The 15,238-nt window shown below is 39.6% G+C and overlaps 1 protein-coding gene across 1 annotated transcript in view; it reads left to right on the top strand.

Annotated features, from left to right (window-relative positions):
- Positions 1-15,238, top strand: part of TRPM6 (transient receptor potential cation channel subfamily M member 6) — a 200,706-nt gene that overhangs the window by 86,824 nt on the left and 98,644 nt on the right. Inside the window, exons 16-21 of the mRNA XM_053575241.1 lie at positions 156-436; positions 1,839-2,067; positions 4,606-4,758; positions 9,962-10,108; positions 13,429-13,557; positions 14,106-14,357. Of these exons, the coding sequence (XP_053431216.1) occupies positions 156-436; positions 1,839-2,067; positions 4,606-4,758; positions 9,962-10,108; positions 13,429-13,557; positions 14,106-14,357 (1,191 nt within the window). The remainder of the gene's footprint in view (positions 1-155; positions 437-1,838; positions 2,068-4,605; positions 4,759-9,961; positions 10,109-13,428; positions 13,558-14,105; positions 14,358-15,238) is intronic.

The following is a 15,238-nucleotide window of genomic DNA, read 5'->3' as shown; positions in this document are numbered from 1 at the left end:
AAATGTCTACAATTTGCATGCTGGTATAAATTCCTATTGTTATTTCCATCTATTTTTAGTAGTGATTTGAAAAATAGGATACCACTGTGTTGCATTAGGTAGAACATCATGCATCTGAATATTTGATAACTCAGTCCTGTTTTATTTTCCAGCAGGAAATGCCTGTAGTTCTTCATAAATCAAGGAAGAAGTCAGAAGGAGGGCAGAATATATCAGGCGACCCCGAGGGTATGGGTTTTATTTACCCTTACAACGACCTGCTGGTTTGGGCTGTGCTGATGAAAAGGCAGAAGATGGCCATGTTCTTCTGGCAGCATGGCGAGGAGGCCACGGTGAAGGCCGTGATTGCTTGCACCCTCTACCGAGCCATGGCCCACGAGGCTGAGGAGAGCCACATGGTGGATGATGCCACAGAAGAGTTGAAAAGTTACTCAAGGTAGGAATTCCCTCTTTACTTCATTCTAAACATTGACGGTTCTCAGCCTGATTAGAGGTTTCTATCTCCCTCCCCTTACAACTTGTGGTTATTATTGTGCATTTCATGGACTCTGCTTTATTCAAAAGGTCTTCAAGTATTTTAAGGAGCGTTGTGAATAAACAAAATCAGGAGAATGATTGTTTCCTGATTGGACAAGTCTGTTGACTAGATATCTGGGCTTTAGTTGCCAAATTCTAAAATGTCTAATTAGTGATTTCCAAAGCCTCTCCCAACTTTTTTTTTTTTTTGTAGGGACAGAGTCTCACTTTATGGCCCTCGGTAGAGTGCCGTGGCCTCACACAGGTCACAGCAACCTCCAACTCCTGGGCTTAAGCAATTCTCCTGCCTCAGCCTCCCGAGTAGCTGGGACTACAGGCACCCTCCACAATGCCCGGCTATTTTTTGGTTGCAGTTTTTGGCCGGGGCCGGGTTTGAACCTGCCACCCTCAGCATATGGGGCCGGCGCCCTACCGACTGAGCCACAGGCGCCGCCCAGCCTCTCCCAACTTTTAAGAAACTTTTCGATACTGAGTTACATTAAGATTTTTTGTTTTCTCTTAATGTCTCTCAGGTGGGAAAATATCCTCAGAGTAGTGGTAGAAGATTGAAGGTTAAAGATGTTTTTTGATTTTTTTTTTTTAAATTACCAAAGTGTTACAGCCGCAAAGAAAGGGAAGTTAGAGCTAATGGAAACCGATTTGTAATTCTGATTTTAAAAATTCCAGAGAATGATAGTGTCTGCTTTTTAGAGAAAATAACCCTTTGGAAAATCCCCTCAGGCTGTCTCAGGTGGTAAATGGAGAAAACAAAGGCAAGTGAGAGGCTGGCATTTTTAGAAACCTTTTAGAACATTTGGAAACTTTCTAAGAGATTGAATGTGAGACTCAGAAAACTAATGGTTTTGTAAAGTCTTTAAATCTTTTTAAAAAGTTGTTCTACAACTTTTCTCAGTTGCTAGTTTAGTTCTGGACAGTCTTTTCTGTGAAAAAATTCTTTATTAGGGCTTACCCAGGCAGTCACAAACCAAATGTGCAACTTGTCCTATGGGGTGGAGTGGGTTCTTCCCAGGAATAGCTTGGGAGTAAATTAAATCCCATATGCCACAGTGTAAACCCCAGAGTTCTGTTCTTTCTGGAAAAAAGGTGAGAACAGTTCCTTTCCTGAGCAGCAATCCCTTTAACCTAAGTTCTGCAAACTGAGGTTATTCAGTTGCAGCTCACTTTTTAAAAATAAAACCTAATTAATTAGTGTTTTCTGAGTGGTAGGTTCAATCTTTTAGACTGTTTCTAAATGCTCTGTTTCTAAAAATGTAGCCCTCTCACTTGCCTTTGTTTTTTCCATGGCGTCTGTGTCACTGCAGACAGTTTGGCCAGCTTGCCCTGGACGTGCTGGAGAAGGCATTCAAGCAGAATGAGCGCATGGCCATGAAGCTGTTGACGTATGAACTCAATAACTGGAGCAATTCCACCTGTTTGAAACTAGCTGTGTCTGGAGGATTGAGGCCCTTTGTTTCACATACTTGTACCCAAATGCTACTGACAGACATGTGGATGGGGCGCCTGAAAATGAGGAAAAACTCTTGGTTAAAGGTAAACATACTTGCATTATGGAGTCGAAAGTATGTTGTGAAATTTTGTACTCTGGACTTTGACTTTTTACTTGTTCCAGAAGTGTATAGATAGTAGGACCTCTGTCAGTTGATCACCCAAGGGACTATGACAAACTGGTCAGCATATGGAAGTGGTCAACATAAGGAAGTAGGCCTACTGTACTGATACGTGTATGTACATGGGTGTATGTCCACTCTGTGAAAATTAGGTCAGCTTCAGGAGGTGGCCACTGTAGGGAGATGGTGCACCACGGAGGCTCTGCTGTCCCTTCAGGAAAGCCAATTAATATCTTCAGTTCTCACAGATGAGCTGGGACCTTCCTTGAGGAATCTATAAAGTACTTCATTTCACACTGCCGGTTTCTTTTTAAACATGGAGACAATAGCACCTGTGCTGTCCACCACAAAGCTACTCTCAGGGGACAGTGGCTAGAGGAAGTTAAAAGCATAGGTCTGTATCAACAGAGGCAAGATTTTGTTATTACTAAATGCCATTAATTCTGATAATTATAAAAAAAGTAAATGAGACTTATTAGTGAAATGTTTCTCAGAATAAGAATACTAACAGATAATTAGCTAACTAAAATGAGCAATTTTCTGTGTCTCTGAGCCACGGCAAACCATTTTTCTTCTGCCTAGATCCTAATTTATTAGTGCCTGGCTTGTGAGTTTTGGGAACACATTTGCAAGTAATTGTAAACAGTCGTGAAGAGGTTAACTCCAAGTGAATGAAGATTACAGAGATGCTATGTAGAGCAGTGGTTCTCAACCTTCCTAATGCCATGACCTTTTAATATATTTCCTCATGTTGTGGGGACCCCCAACCATAAAATTATTTTCATTGCTACTTCATAACTGTAATTTTGCTACTGTTATGAATCGTAATGTAAATATCTGATATGCAGGATGATCTTAGGCAACCCCTGTGAAAGGGTCGTTTGACCCCCAAAGGGGTTGCGATCCACAGGTTGAGAACCGCTGATATAGAGCTATGTGGATGGGCTGACTCATTAAAGGCTTTTCCTGTAGTAGGCTCCAACCAATCCCCGGGACATAGGAAACTGATGTGGTGGAATGTTGTTTTTGTAAGCCTGTTGTCCTACAGGGGGCACAGACAACAGAAAGTGAGGTCTCTTCAGGAGGTGCCTTAGGAATTAATTCGTGTAATAGTATCATTGTGCTTGGTAAATATGATTTTTTCCAGCCCCAGAGAAGTGCATGTATTTTGGGCTCTATATCTGAAAAGAAAACACACAAACTCCTGTTAAAACTGGAGAAAGTCCAGAAAAATCTTCATGGGAGATCAAGCTTCAAAACAAAAATGATAAAAAGGTCATTTCATTATGAAAAAAATGACAGTTGACAAGAATATGACTTTACTATATTTAACCCTGGATGATAGTCAGGTTTAATCTTATTTTCGGTCACTGCATCTCAGAATCCTAAGACAAAACTTTAGCTTGTGTTCAGCAAGTTGATTCACAGAGCAGTTGGTAAATCTTCTAAACTCTTTATCTAGAAAGGCCATACAAGTTGAACACAGGAGTTCTTTTGGAAGGACTGTCAACAATTCATGAACGATAGCAGTATAATGAAAAAATTGTGGATGTCTGGATTTATACCTTCCTTGGGTTTTCCAGGCAGAGAAATGAGTAGTGTGGGAGATGGAATAATCAGAAGGTGACATGTGGCATGCTTTCACATTTCCATTATATAATAGGAATAGATTTTAATGTGTTTTATGTGGTAATATCTGGTTTAAAAAAATTACTAAAGCAATGTTTTTGTTAGAAAATAATAATATATTTCTGGTTATCTGAAATGGCTTGAGTCTGTAATCTTAGCACTTTGGGGAGGCTAAAGTGAGAGATTGCTTGAGCCCAAGAGTTCTAGACTACCCTGAGCAACATAGCGAGACCCTGTTTCTACAAAAAATAAATAAAAAGAAAATTAGCTTGACTATGATGACATACCTCACGGCAGTCTTGAATTCCTGGGCTCAAGAGATCATCCTACCTCAGCCTTTCCAGTAGCTGGGACTACAGGCATGCACCTGGCTAATTTTTAAATTTTTGTTGTAGAGTCAGGGTCTCACTGTTGCCTAGGCTGGCCTCGAATTCCTGGCCTCTAGTGATCCTTCTGCCTTGGCCTCCCAGCATGTTAGGGTTACAGGGTGAGCCACTGCCTTGGGTGTTTTATGGTTGTGTGGTGTTCCACTGTTTGGTTGTTACATACTGGCTATTCCTCTCTAGATGGACATTTAGGTTGACACTAGTTTTTTGCTTTTACAAATAGCCCTTCAGTGAACATCCTTATCCACATAGGCTTGAGTATTTCTTAGGGAGACATTTCTAGAACTGAGATATGTGATTCAAAAGGTATGTACACAATCAGGCTGTGTGTTGCATTAGTGATGGGTCTGCCATTTTATATACACTTAAATTATTAGTTTTTTTATTTGACTTAATAAGTGCTCCTTGTGTAACACCTACTACTTATTTTGCTTTTGTTTTCACAGATCATTATGAGTATTTTTTTGCCACCCACCATTTTGACCTTGGAATTTAAAAGCAAAGCGGAAATGTCACACATTCCCCAGTTCCAAGACTTCCAGTTTTCGTGGTATTACAGTGACCAGAACCCCAGCAATTACAAGGAAAGAACTCAAGTGGTCAGTACAAGTCATAGTGAAGTAAATTTTTGTTATATTGAAAATTTTGTACAAACATACATCCTTAAAGTTTATTTATGTAAGCAATCTGTTACATAAAAATTTCTATTGCTACTATTTCAGGCCAATGATAACAGATGGTTCTGGGGTTAATCATTATTCTAAAATGCCTTTGACTCATCAATAACGCATGTCTTCTCCTCTTTATTACCTTAATCATATTGCACTATGATCAGGTATAACATGCATGAGGCACCTAATTAACCCTCACAGACAATTAAGTAAAATATTCCATTTCTACTTCAAAGCCAAAATCAAAGACTTTGTTATGTTGATGGCTGTTTTATTTTTTTATTTCCTCTTATGATTAGTGGAATAAGTGGACTTAGTATGCCTCTAAAAGCTACAATGAGGAATGCTTCGTATCTTTAAGCTGCTTTTTTAATAAAGATGCAGGTTTGAATTTGTGTGGATCTTCACTGTTCTGCTCCACAAATCTTTTCATTTGATATAGTCAGTGGATGATTTTATTTGAGTTCTAGATTTGTCCTCATTCGTGGATAATGTGAGCTACTTCTCTTGTGGCCTATATCTTCTGGAAAATGTCCAACATGCTGTGAATATACTTTTTGATTTTTGTCCCACCTTGGACCATTGGGAAAGTAAACATCTGCTCTGGTACTTAATACTTTAACAAAGCATCTTGACCTAGCATCTTGCCTGATGTACTTTTGCATTTATGAGGTACTTGTCATAATATTTAAGAACATATGTAGTAAATATTCAGTGAAAACTACTGAATTATAATTAGTTTTTACAGGCTGCCTTAAAGGCTGATGTCTGTGGTGACTGGTTGAACATCCATTCTGATTGGTTAATGTCTCTGCTAGATCAGTTGTTAGATGTTTTGACTATCACTCCTGTTTTGGTATTTATCTGTTCTTCTCCTCTCCCTTCCCTCTCTGTTTTCCTCCCTGCCTTGTTTTCTTTTCCTTTTCTTCGTCTCTTTTTTGTTTTTCTTTTCTATTCTGTCTCATAGTTCCATATGGTATTCTCAGAATGCAAGAAGGCAGATAGAGTCTATCCTTTATAGAGTGTGTGAGAAGTTATCACTTGCAAAACTGGGCTAGTTAAGTCATCCTGTTTGTGATTGTACTAGATGATACAGTTGCTGAGTTGAGAAATTTTAAACATTTTTTAAGGGAAGAGAAGAAACACAGCATTGACTTAATCTCTTTAGGAAAGGGATGAAATGTTCATATGTGTCTGGCTGGCTTTGTGTTTATTTTAAATGGCTTACATTAAGTTTAGTTTGCTTGTTGAAGTCCCAACTGAAAGTGCCCCTTTATTTATCTGTAAACAAATATGTAAACCTATTGGCAGTTTTATACACATGGTAACAAATAACAATTTTCAAGTGGATATAACTTCACATTTAGCTTTCACCAGTTTTATAAATGTATAAACTTTTCACAAACACTTAAGGCCTTGTGGAGCTGGAGCATTGCACTATGTGATCAATCTTAAAGGGAGACTCTAGAGATAGAGTTCCTTCCTTTAATTGTAATTAACATTAATAATATAGTAAGTTCTCACAATTTCCTGAGAAATTAAATTTTGGCTTTGATATGTCCAAGGATTTTTGGGTATGGCCACATCAATTTATTCATTCAATGAGTATTTCATGCCCACTTCCCTGTGCCAGACAAGATAGAAGGTTCTGGGGACAAGGCATTAACTCAGCCAGGTAAGGCCTCTGCCACCACAGGGATTATAATCTCATAGAATATCCACAATGTCTCACCATTTTTTGATTTAAAATATTTATTTAAAAGTGCTTCAAATCTGTTCTAGAATTTTGCTAGGTAGGGGGTGAGGGGTGGGGTAGCACTTTTGTGGTATATGTAAGATTTCATGATGATAATTAAGTAAACGTGATCAATCAGTTGAGGAATGTAATTTACATTATTTACTGTGGTAACTAATAACGGGTGATAATGCATATAACAAGGCATTTCTGGTAACAGCAGAAGGAAGGGCATTATTCTTGAGCTGGAGTGAAGATTTGTAAAGCTCCTTAAAGTTTCTACAAGCAAAGTAACTTTGCTATGTCAAGTTTAAATCTTTTAGTTGCTAACCTCTTAAAAGCACGATCTTTGATGACATGTGCTTTCTTGGGAATAAGTGATAGAAAGATGGCAGAATGGATTAACTGGTGAAAGAAGACTCTTCCTAATGGGGCCAGTAGGTGAGGCTTGGGGATTGGCGACTGACAGCTTTATGGTTGAGGTGATATTGGAGCTCTGACTTAAGGATGTGAAGAGGGAAAACAGAATTTCAGTGAGAAGGAAAACTTTAAAAAGGGCCATAAAGGTGGCATGTACCAAGGCATATGTAAAACATGGCCAGTGGTTTTCTTTGGCTGGAATCCAGGTTATGGGGAGTGTGCGAAGAGCAGGGAGTATTTTCAGGCAAGACTGGGAAAGTAAATTGAGGCTCGAATGTAGACACTTATACATCCCATGAAGGTATATGATTTTATTACAGGGATAATGGGCCAGATGTGATGGCTCATGCCTGTAATCCCAGCACTTTCTGGCTACTTAGGAGCCTGAGGCAGGAGGATCACTTGAGCCCACGAGCTTGAGGCTGCAGTGAGCTATGATGATACCACTCTAGCCTGGGTGACAGAGCAAGATCCTGTATCTTAAAAAAAAAGGAAATGTAGGTAATGGGGAACCAGTGAATATGTTTGCCAGGGTAGTGAGATGATCTGACTACTAGATTAATAAATGTGCGTCCAGTGATTAGCAAGAAGATAGGCTGGAAAAAGGAAGAACATAGGTCAGTGTAGCCATCCACGTGTGAAGCAACAAATGGAGGCTTTAACCTGGGTCAGCAGTGGTGGACACGGAGAGGAAGCCCAAAAGAAAAAAAAGGAAAAAAATATATATATTTTCTCACTCTGTTGCTCTGGGTAGAGTGCTGTGCTGTAATAGCTCACAACAACCTCGAACTCTTGGGCTTAAGCAATCCTCGGCCTCAGCCTCCTGTGTAGCTGGAAGTACAGGTGCCTGTCACTATGCCCAGCTAGGTTTTCTATTTTTTGGTTAGAGACAGGGTCTTGCTCTTGAGCTCAAGGGATCCTCCCACTGTGGCTTCCCAGTGTGCTAGGAATACAGGCACAAGTCACTGTGCCCAGCCTGGAAAAGCCATATTTTAAGTGAAGAGTCACATGGGGCTTGAATACAGGCTATAAGCAAGAGGGAGATAACAAATGCAATGGAGAGGTGGTGGGTAAAACAAGGCCGCGGAAGGGACAGAGGTACAACTGGGAAAGGAGCAGGTTTGGAAGGGGAAAGATGAGCTCAGTCTTAGGCACGTAGTAAGTCACAATGAAAAAACTCTGTTCTGCAAGAGCGTCACTAACCAGGAAAAATGGCTGTAAACCAATGGAAAATAGGCATGGATTATAGGGGCGTTGGTGGTGGTAGGTATAATTTCATTCTGTGTACCTGTTGGTATCGGAGAGAAAGAAAGGAGAGAGGAGAGCAGAGGGAAACAGGATAGAGGAGAGAGAGATTTCAATGCAATACGTGTTAGCTAAGGCAAATATTTTTGTTCTTACTGTCTAAGAAAAGAAAATAAATCCTGAATCTGATTTTATATTTCTACATTATCTTCATCATAGCAGTTGTTACCTTTGAATTCAACTCAGAGACGGGTTCAATCAATACTTTGTAATCTACACCAAACTGTCAAGAGTAATTAAGGCCTAATGAAACACTACTAGAAAAAAGTAAGAAGTTATTTAATAACTAAGTCATTATTTAAATTACTTTTTGTGTCTTTCTGAAGTGGTATTGACATTATTAAAATCTCAGTAAATGATGACTTTTCTAATTGGTTTTAAGCCATTTAACTCCAGGTTTTAAGTCATTTAACCCTAGCCATTCAAACCTGTTAGGAACTGGACCAGTTCCTACATCTCTAAGTCACAACTCTAATCTCACTGTCCAAAGTTAAGTAAATGACGGAACAATGAATCAGGCACTGATTGATGATAACCTATCTCGATGCCTGAGGCCTAAAAAAAACCCCACATTTTTCTATAATTAGATAGACAATTCAAGCAAAATTTGATTCATTTCTTGGCTTGAAAAAATCTTGCTACACTTGAGGGTTTAAACCCAGGGAGAGAACTTTTGTGATTGGGTTGAAGAATGGAGAATGGACCCATTTGAGCAGAGAACATTCTTTTCTTTTAATATTTCTTTTAAAAAAGTGTATCATGAATGCATTTCCCATTAAAACGTAAAGACACATAAATTTATAAAATAGAGTGACATCTCTTTTGCTTCCTTTCCACCAGTCTGATATACATAGTATTCCCCCTTCTCAAAAATGACCAGGACACACGTGCTTTTATCCCTTATTTTTCATCTCCTTTTTTCCCCTTGTTGAACGACTTTCTTTGTGGGCATTTATGTAGTTACATTCAGCCAACTCTCATGCTACCACACACATACTCATTGCTCTTTACCTGGAAGGGTTAACACTTTTGGACTGACACATAACATTTGAGAAGCTGATGAAAGATCCAGCTCTTTCCCTAGGAAAATGCACGTCCAGTATAAATGCTTGCACGTGGTTGAAGGGTATTGAAGGAACTGTAGAAGCTCAGAGCACCCGTGAACTTCAGGCAAAGTGACCCTCTGCTATAAATAAGTGGGGAAGCTATCAAAAGCCAGAATCCTGAAACTAAAGCCATGCCTAACTGTCCTACGACCTTCCTATGGTTGAAAGTCCATTTTGTCCTCCTGTATTAAGGAAATAATTGTATCAGCCACTATTGAGTTCATGGGGATTTTATGAATATCCTTAGGCTCCTAAATCACCGCAAGAGGAGATTAAACAGAACAGAAACGGGGACCATTTTTAAATCCTTTGAACTACTTTTTTGTGGGGCTTGATTCCTTGGGACTCAGATTACATGTCAGAAATACTGTCTGCTTCTTACCTGGTCAAAGATTTGTATGATCCATACAGTTTTCTTTGTTTTTAAAGCTAAGGTTATAATTTGGCAAGTCAGAACCCAGTTGATTTCTAACATATGATTTATTAGATTTTTGGATGTCTGTGCTATCAATATTTTAATTAACCTGCTGACAAAAAGATGATGATAAGCTTGTTTATTTTACAGAGAGGCTATGACTTGGAAAGGGGTCCCAATGAGAAGCTGGATGAAAATCAGCCCTTTGATTTAGAGAACGGGCACCAGAGCATCCCATGGACTAGGAAGGTCTACGAGTTCTACAATGCTCCGATCGTCAAGTTTTGGTTTTATACGGTTGGTCTCATTACAACATATACATTACAACATATAATGGCAATTGATAGCTAATGAGGTAACATTGATAATGATACGCCTGATTGGCCGATGTTTGTGATGAAAATATTGAAGTGTAGTATAAAAAGTGAAGGTGTGAAAAAGTAGGTACAAGAGAAAGGATTATGGGAAGGCTGGAGGAAGTGAGAGAGTGGAGCTTTCTTACTTTCAGAGTTTGAGAACAAACCTTTTCTTCTTTCTTGGAGTGCTAGAGTTAGCATGGCTAAGACTAAGCATTTGAAGATTTGTGGAATAATAAAATTAGCAGTGTTTATAAAGTGACAGGTGAGTGGATTATTTTCTAATCTTGAGCAAGAAAATCAGCAGTCCAATATTGTTTTCTTTGTAGGATTCATGTTATATAGACAAAAAAAAAAAAAAAGTACAAGTGTCTGTTTTTGTCTCCAGCAGCATGCACTTATAAACATATAGAGGGCAAGAAAAATGTTAGAGGCTGCATTGTAGGAACAAATGCTGTATGATGGATAATAGAACTACAGAGAAAGAATAAACTGTAGTTTACTTGTATTTGGAGTTTTTTACTTTTATTTTATAGCATTTATTTTTCTGATGCTTTCTATACTTAAATTGTGCATGGCCAAGATTTTGTATTTCTAAAACGTTTGAAATGTAACTATAAAAGGATATTTTTCTGAATGTGTTATATTTCAAAGTATTTACTTGGTCAACCACAGACTTACTTCATATACTCACTGAATAAGTACATAGCTCTGAATAACTTTGATCTATTTCCGAAAATCAAATCTCCTTTTAAACGAGGAGTTTTTACTATTTTTGTGAATCTGTAGCAAAGTATTCAAGAGACTCTGAAAGAAGTGCTAAGAGAATTTTAATCGTAGTCACATCATTTGGAAAAGAGTATTCAAGTGTTCCTTTCCTTGGAAACTTCTAGCTCAAGAGCTTTTAGAGACAGCAGTGGGCTGAGCAAAAGGACAAAGCCAGCCAGTCTGCCTACCCCAGCAGGCGGCATCAGCAAGGAGCACAGGCCTGGGTATTGCATTGCCAGACCATGGTGTATGTTGTGCTTTATTGAAGTAGCTTTGGGCTACAAATGTTGTGAGCAAAAAGCAAAAATGTAACTATTTGTGGATCAAAGTTTTATTAGTTGAAAAGTGGCAAAAAGGGTCAGAAGCAGTACCACCAATATGCAGTGGTTCTCAACTTTCCCAATGCCTCCTAATGCCGTGACCCTTTAATACAGTTCCTCATGTTTTGGTGACCCCCAACCCTAAAATTATTTTCGTTGCTACTTCATAACTATAATTTTGCTGCTGTTACAAATCGTAATGTAAATATCTGATATGCAGGATGTATTTTCATTGTTACAAAGGGGTCACGAGTCACAGGTTGAGAACTGCTGATCTAGAGTGTTTTAGTGCTTAATTTTACCCAGGTGTGAATACTTTAATTGCTTGTATATCCCGTGTAATGTCACTTTGAATTGATGAGAAAATGGACATAACATAGCTGTAGGAACCCACCCTGTTCTCAAGCAGAGGAACTTGTGTTGCTTTCTCAAGCTGACTACGTTTGTAGTCTTTTTTGTTTATAGATCTGTCTCATTCATATAGTCATACATTACATATGTTAGAAAGAAAGCATTATGGCTGAAGGTCACATAAGGTCCAGACCATTCAATGAGGTCTTACTGCAAGCTGACTGCTGTCTCTAAGACCCGCTATACGAGACACTGGAGGTGGGGTGGGAAGAAGAAAGTGGCAAACACAGATACTGTCCTCAAACAGCTTACGTCGAATAGGCGAGACTGTGTACGGAAATGACTCTCATTAATATAGAATAGGGAATAAAAAAATGCAGATAACGAAAGAAATACCCACACATGTATGAAAGTTCTATAGACCTTACGGAAAGTGTGCAGGATTCAATTATCTGGCCACCATGAAACCAATGACAAAAATGTAAAAAGAAAATGACTGCTTAAGCAAATTATGTTCCTAACATGTCATCAAAAATACTCAGACTTTGAAACATCGACCAAGAGAATTATACAGAACTAATGAAATCGATCTTGACTTTCTCATATGCTTCTCTAGTTTCTTAACTCACAGGCGGTACTATCCATCATGACTGCCCTAAATACCACCCATTGTAAGTAATCTACGTGCCACTCTTGTAGAATCAGAAATGATTTAAACCATTCTCTACGATTTCTGTGCAGAACTAGACTTAGACTGGTCGACTTAGGATTCAAAAAGATATGAGACATAGGGATCAAGGTTATAGTATGATTCTTGGGAGAATGAACACCGACCCACATTTTTCAAACAAATGATAAAGGATTTGTAATGCAATATTGATTAGTGAGCACTGTGTGTTGTCTCTGAAGTTATTTAAGGGACGGCACAGTCTCATGCATGGTTGGTGTTAGTATGGGATAGCTGGGAACACCTGTGTGATGGGTGACTCAGTAATATTTACCACAGATTTTAATGCATGTGCACAGCTATTCTGCTTCTGAGAATATGTGTTAAGAAGATAAGACCATTAGATAAGATGACAAAGCTGTTATTCACTATGTATACGTACGTGTGTTCACTATGTTTAATTCTTTGAAGAGTTTGAGAATCCAGGTATAATATGCAAAACTATTAAATAAACATTTATTGAATGTCTCTCATGTCGGGTGGAGTGATAAGGGCTGACGATATTAATAAAAATGTTAATAAACAGCCTTTAATTATACATTAATAATTAAAGGGCTGATGATATTAATAAAAAACATTGATAAACAGCCTTTAATTATAAGGGCTTCCCAGTTGGGCATAATTTTCCTATTACTCAAAATATTTTTGTCAACATGAAATAAAACTCCCAGCAGTTGTAAATATCATGAGTCACTAAATTTGAAAATATATATCTCGTGATAACGCTTAGTTCACTTGGCACACACAGCACATGCTTTCCTGCCTTTGAGATGGAGAGGAGGGTGTGTTGGCGCCCCCCTGGCTTGCTGCTGACCTCACAATGTCAGTCCCAGACTGTGCAGGGTTCTGGAGGGTCCTGTTAGAAGCCGATAGGATGAGACAGTGTCTCCTTCGTGTGTCTAAGAACAGTGATTTTTCATTTCCATCACTAAATCCTAGACTAGAAAACGGTGGACGTTTGGTGTGTTTTTACACACTGGATCCTCAATCATCCGAAGGTGGGCCCCGTTCTCTGTTCATGTCACCATGTTGAATTTTATGCCCGTGTGTCTGGGTCTGTATCTCACCCCCGGGGAATGTGTGCTTCCCTTGCAGATGGCATATTTGGCATTCCTCATGCTGTTCACTTACACCGTGTTGGTGGAGATGCAGTCCCAGCCCAGCCTGCAAGAGTGGCTTGTTATCATTTACATCTTCACCAGTGCTATTGAGAAGGTCAGGGAGGTGAGTTACACCCCTCTGCTGAGAGACGTTCCTGGCTCTGGTGATAATAATGGACATGTCATGGGTGTGGGGGAAGATAGGAATTACTGATCTTGATTTGCATGTTACAAGAAGGTTATTTTGGCGCTGTGGCTTACGCCTGTAATCCTAGCCCTCTGGGTGGCCGAGGCAGGTGGATCACTTGAACTCAGGAGTTTGAGACTAGCCTGAGCAAGAACGAGACCCCGTCTGTACTAAAGATAGAAAAACTAGCTGGGTGTGGTAGGGCCGTCTGTAGTTCCAGTTTCTTGGGAGGCTGAGGCGGGAGAATCTCTTGGGCTCTTAAGAGTTTGAGTTTGCTGTGAGCTATGACACCGGAGTACTCTACCTAGGGTGACTGAGTTAAAAAAGAAATTCATTACCAAGGGTAACTCAAGTTTCTAAAATCTCTGAGTGATTTAAGGTTTGGCAGGATTCAGATTACTCTTCAGATGAGTGGTTGATGTATTCAAGAAGATGACATTGATGAAATTCCTGAATTCTTTAAGTGTTTCTCTTTCTTCTTGTAGATTTGTATGTCGGAACCTGGGAAGTTTACTCAGAAGGTGAAGGTATGGATTAGCGAGTACTGGAACCTCGTGGAGACTGTGGCCATTGGCCTGTTCTCAGTGGGCTTTGGCCTTCGATGGGGCCGTGCTCCCTTCCACACGGCCGGGCGGCTCATCTACTGCATAGACATCATCTTCTGGTTCTCACGGCTCCTGGACTTCCTTGCTGTGAATCAACATGCAGGTCCCTATGTGACCATGATTGCAAAAATGGTGAGTACAGTCTGGTTTTATATCCTGGTGTTCTTTTTAATTTTTAGCTAAAGTATCATGCTGTGTTGCCCAGGCTGGACTTTTTTTTTTGAGATAGAGTCTCACTATGTCTCCCTCAGTAGAGTGCTATGGCATCACAGCTCACAGCAATCTCAAACACTTGGGCTTAAGCAATTCTCTTGCCTCAGCCTCCCAAGTAGCTGGGACTACAGGTGCCCGCCACAACACCCGGCTATTTTTTGTTGCAGTTGTCATTGTTGTTTAGCTGGCCCGGGCTGGGTTTGAACCCGCCAGCCTCGTTGTATGTGGCCGCTGCCGTAACCACTGTGCTGGGGTGCCCAGCCCAGGCTGGACTTCTGGGGTCAAGTGATCTTCTTGCCTTAGGGTCCCCAAATAGCTGGAACTATAAGGTGTGCTATCATACTTGGCTTCTTTTTAATGATTCTACCTAATTTTATGTTTTACATCCAATAGTTTAACTTTAGGAATTATTTATAAAGGCACAAAGAACAAGATCATTTCTTCACTGCTTTCCATGTAATCACAAACTTACAAACAACAAATGCCCTTGGATAGCATAGTGGGTAGTTGACCAGGATTCCCACTTATCCCACTTACCCTTTTGGTTAGGGCTGCATAACATGGACTGAGTCAAATTTGTCTTTGGGAACAATTCCTGAGGGCCAGATTTGTATGAGGCTACTTCCCATAATATTTTCTGCTAAAATATCAATTTATTTATCACTTACTCTCCCCTACCATACTTTTTTTTTTTTTTTCCAGACAGGATCTGGCCCTGTCATCCAGGCTGGAGTGCAGTGGTGAGAATATAGTTCACTATAGCCTCCAGCTTCTGGGCTCAAGCCATCTTCCTGCCCCAG

The sequence above is a fragment of the Nycticebus coucang genome, chromosome 2, assembly GCF_027406575.1.
Source record: "Nycticebus coucang isolate mNycCou1 chromosome 2, mNycCou1.pri, whole genome shotgun sequence".
In the NCBI taxonomy this organism is placed as follows: Eukaryota; Metazoa; Chordata; class Mammalia; order Primates; family Lorisidae; genus Nycticebus; species Nycticebus coucang.
This window is presented reverse-complemented; position numbering and strand designations above follow the sequence as displayed.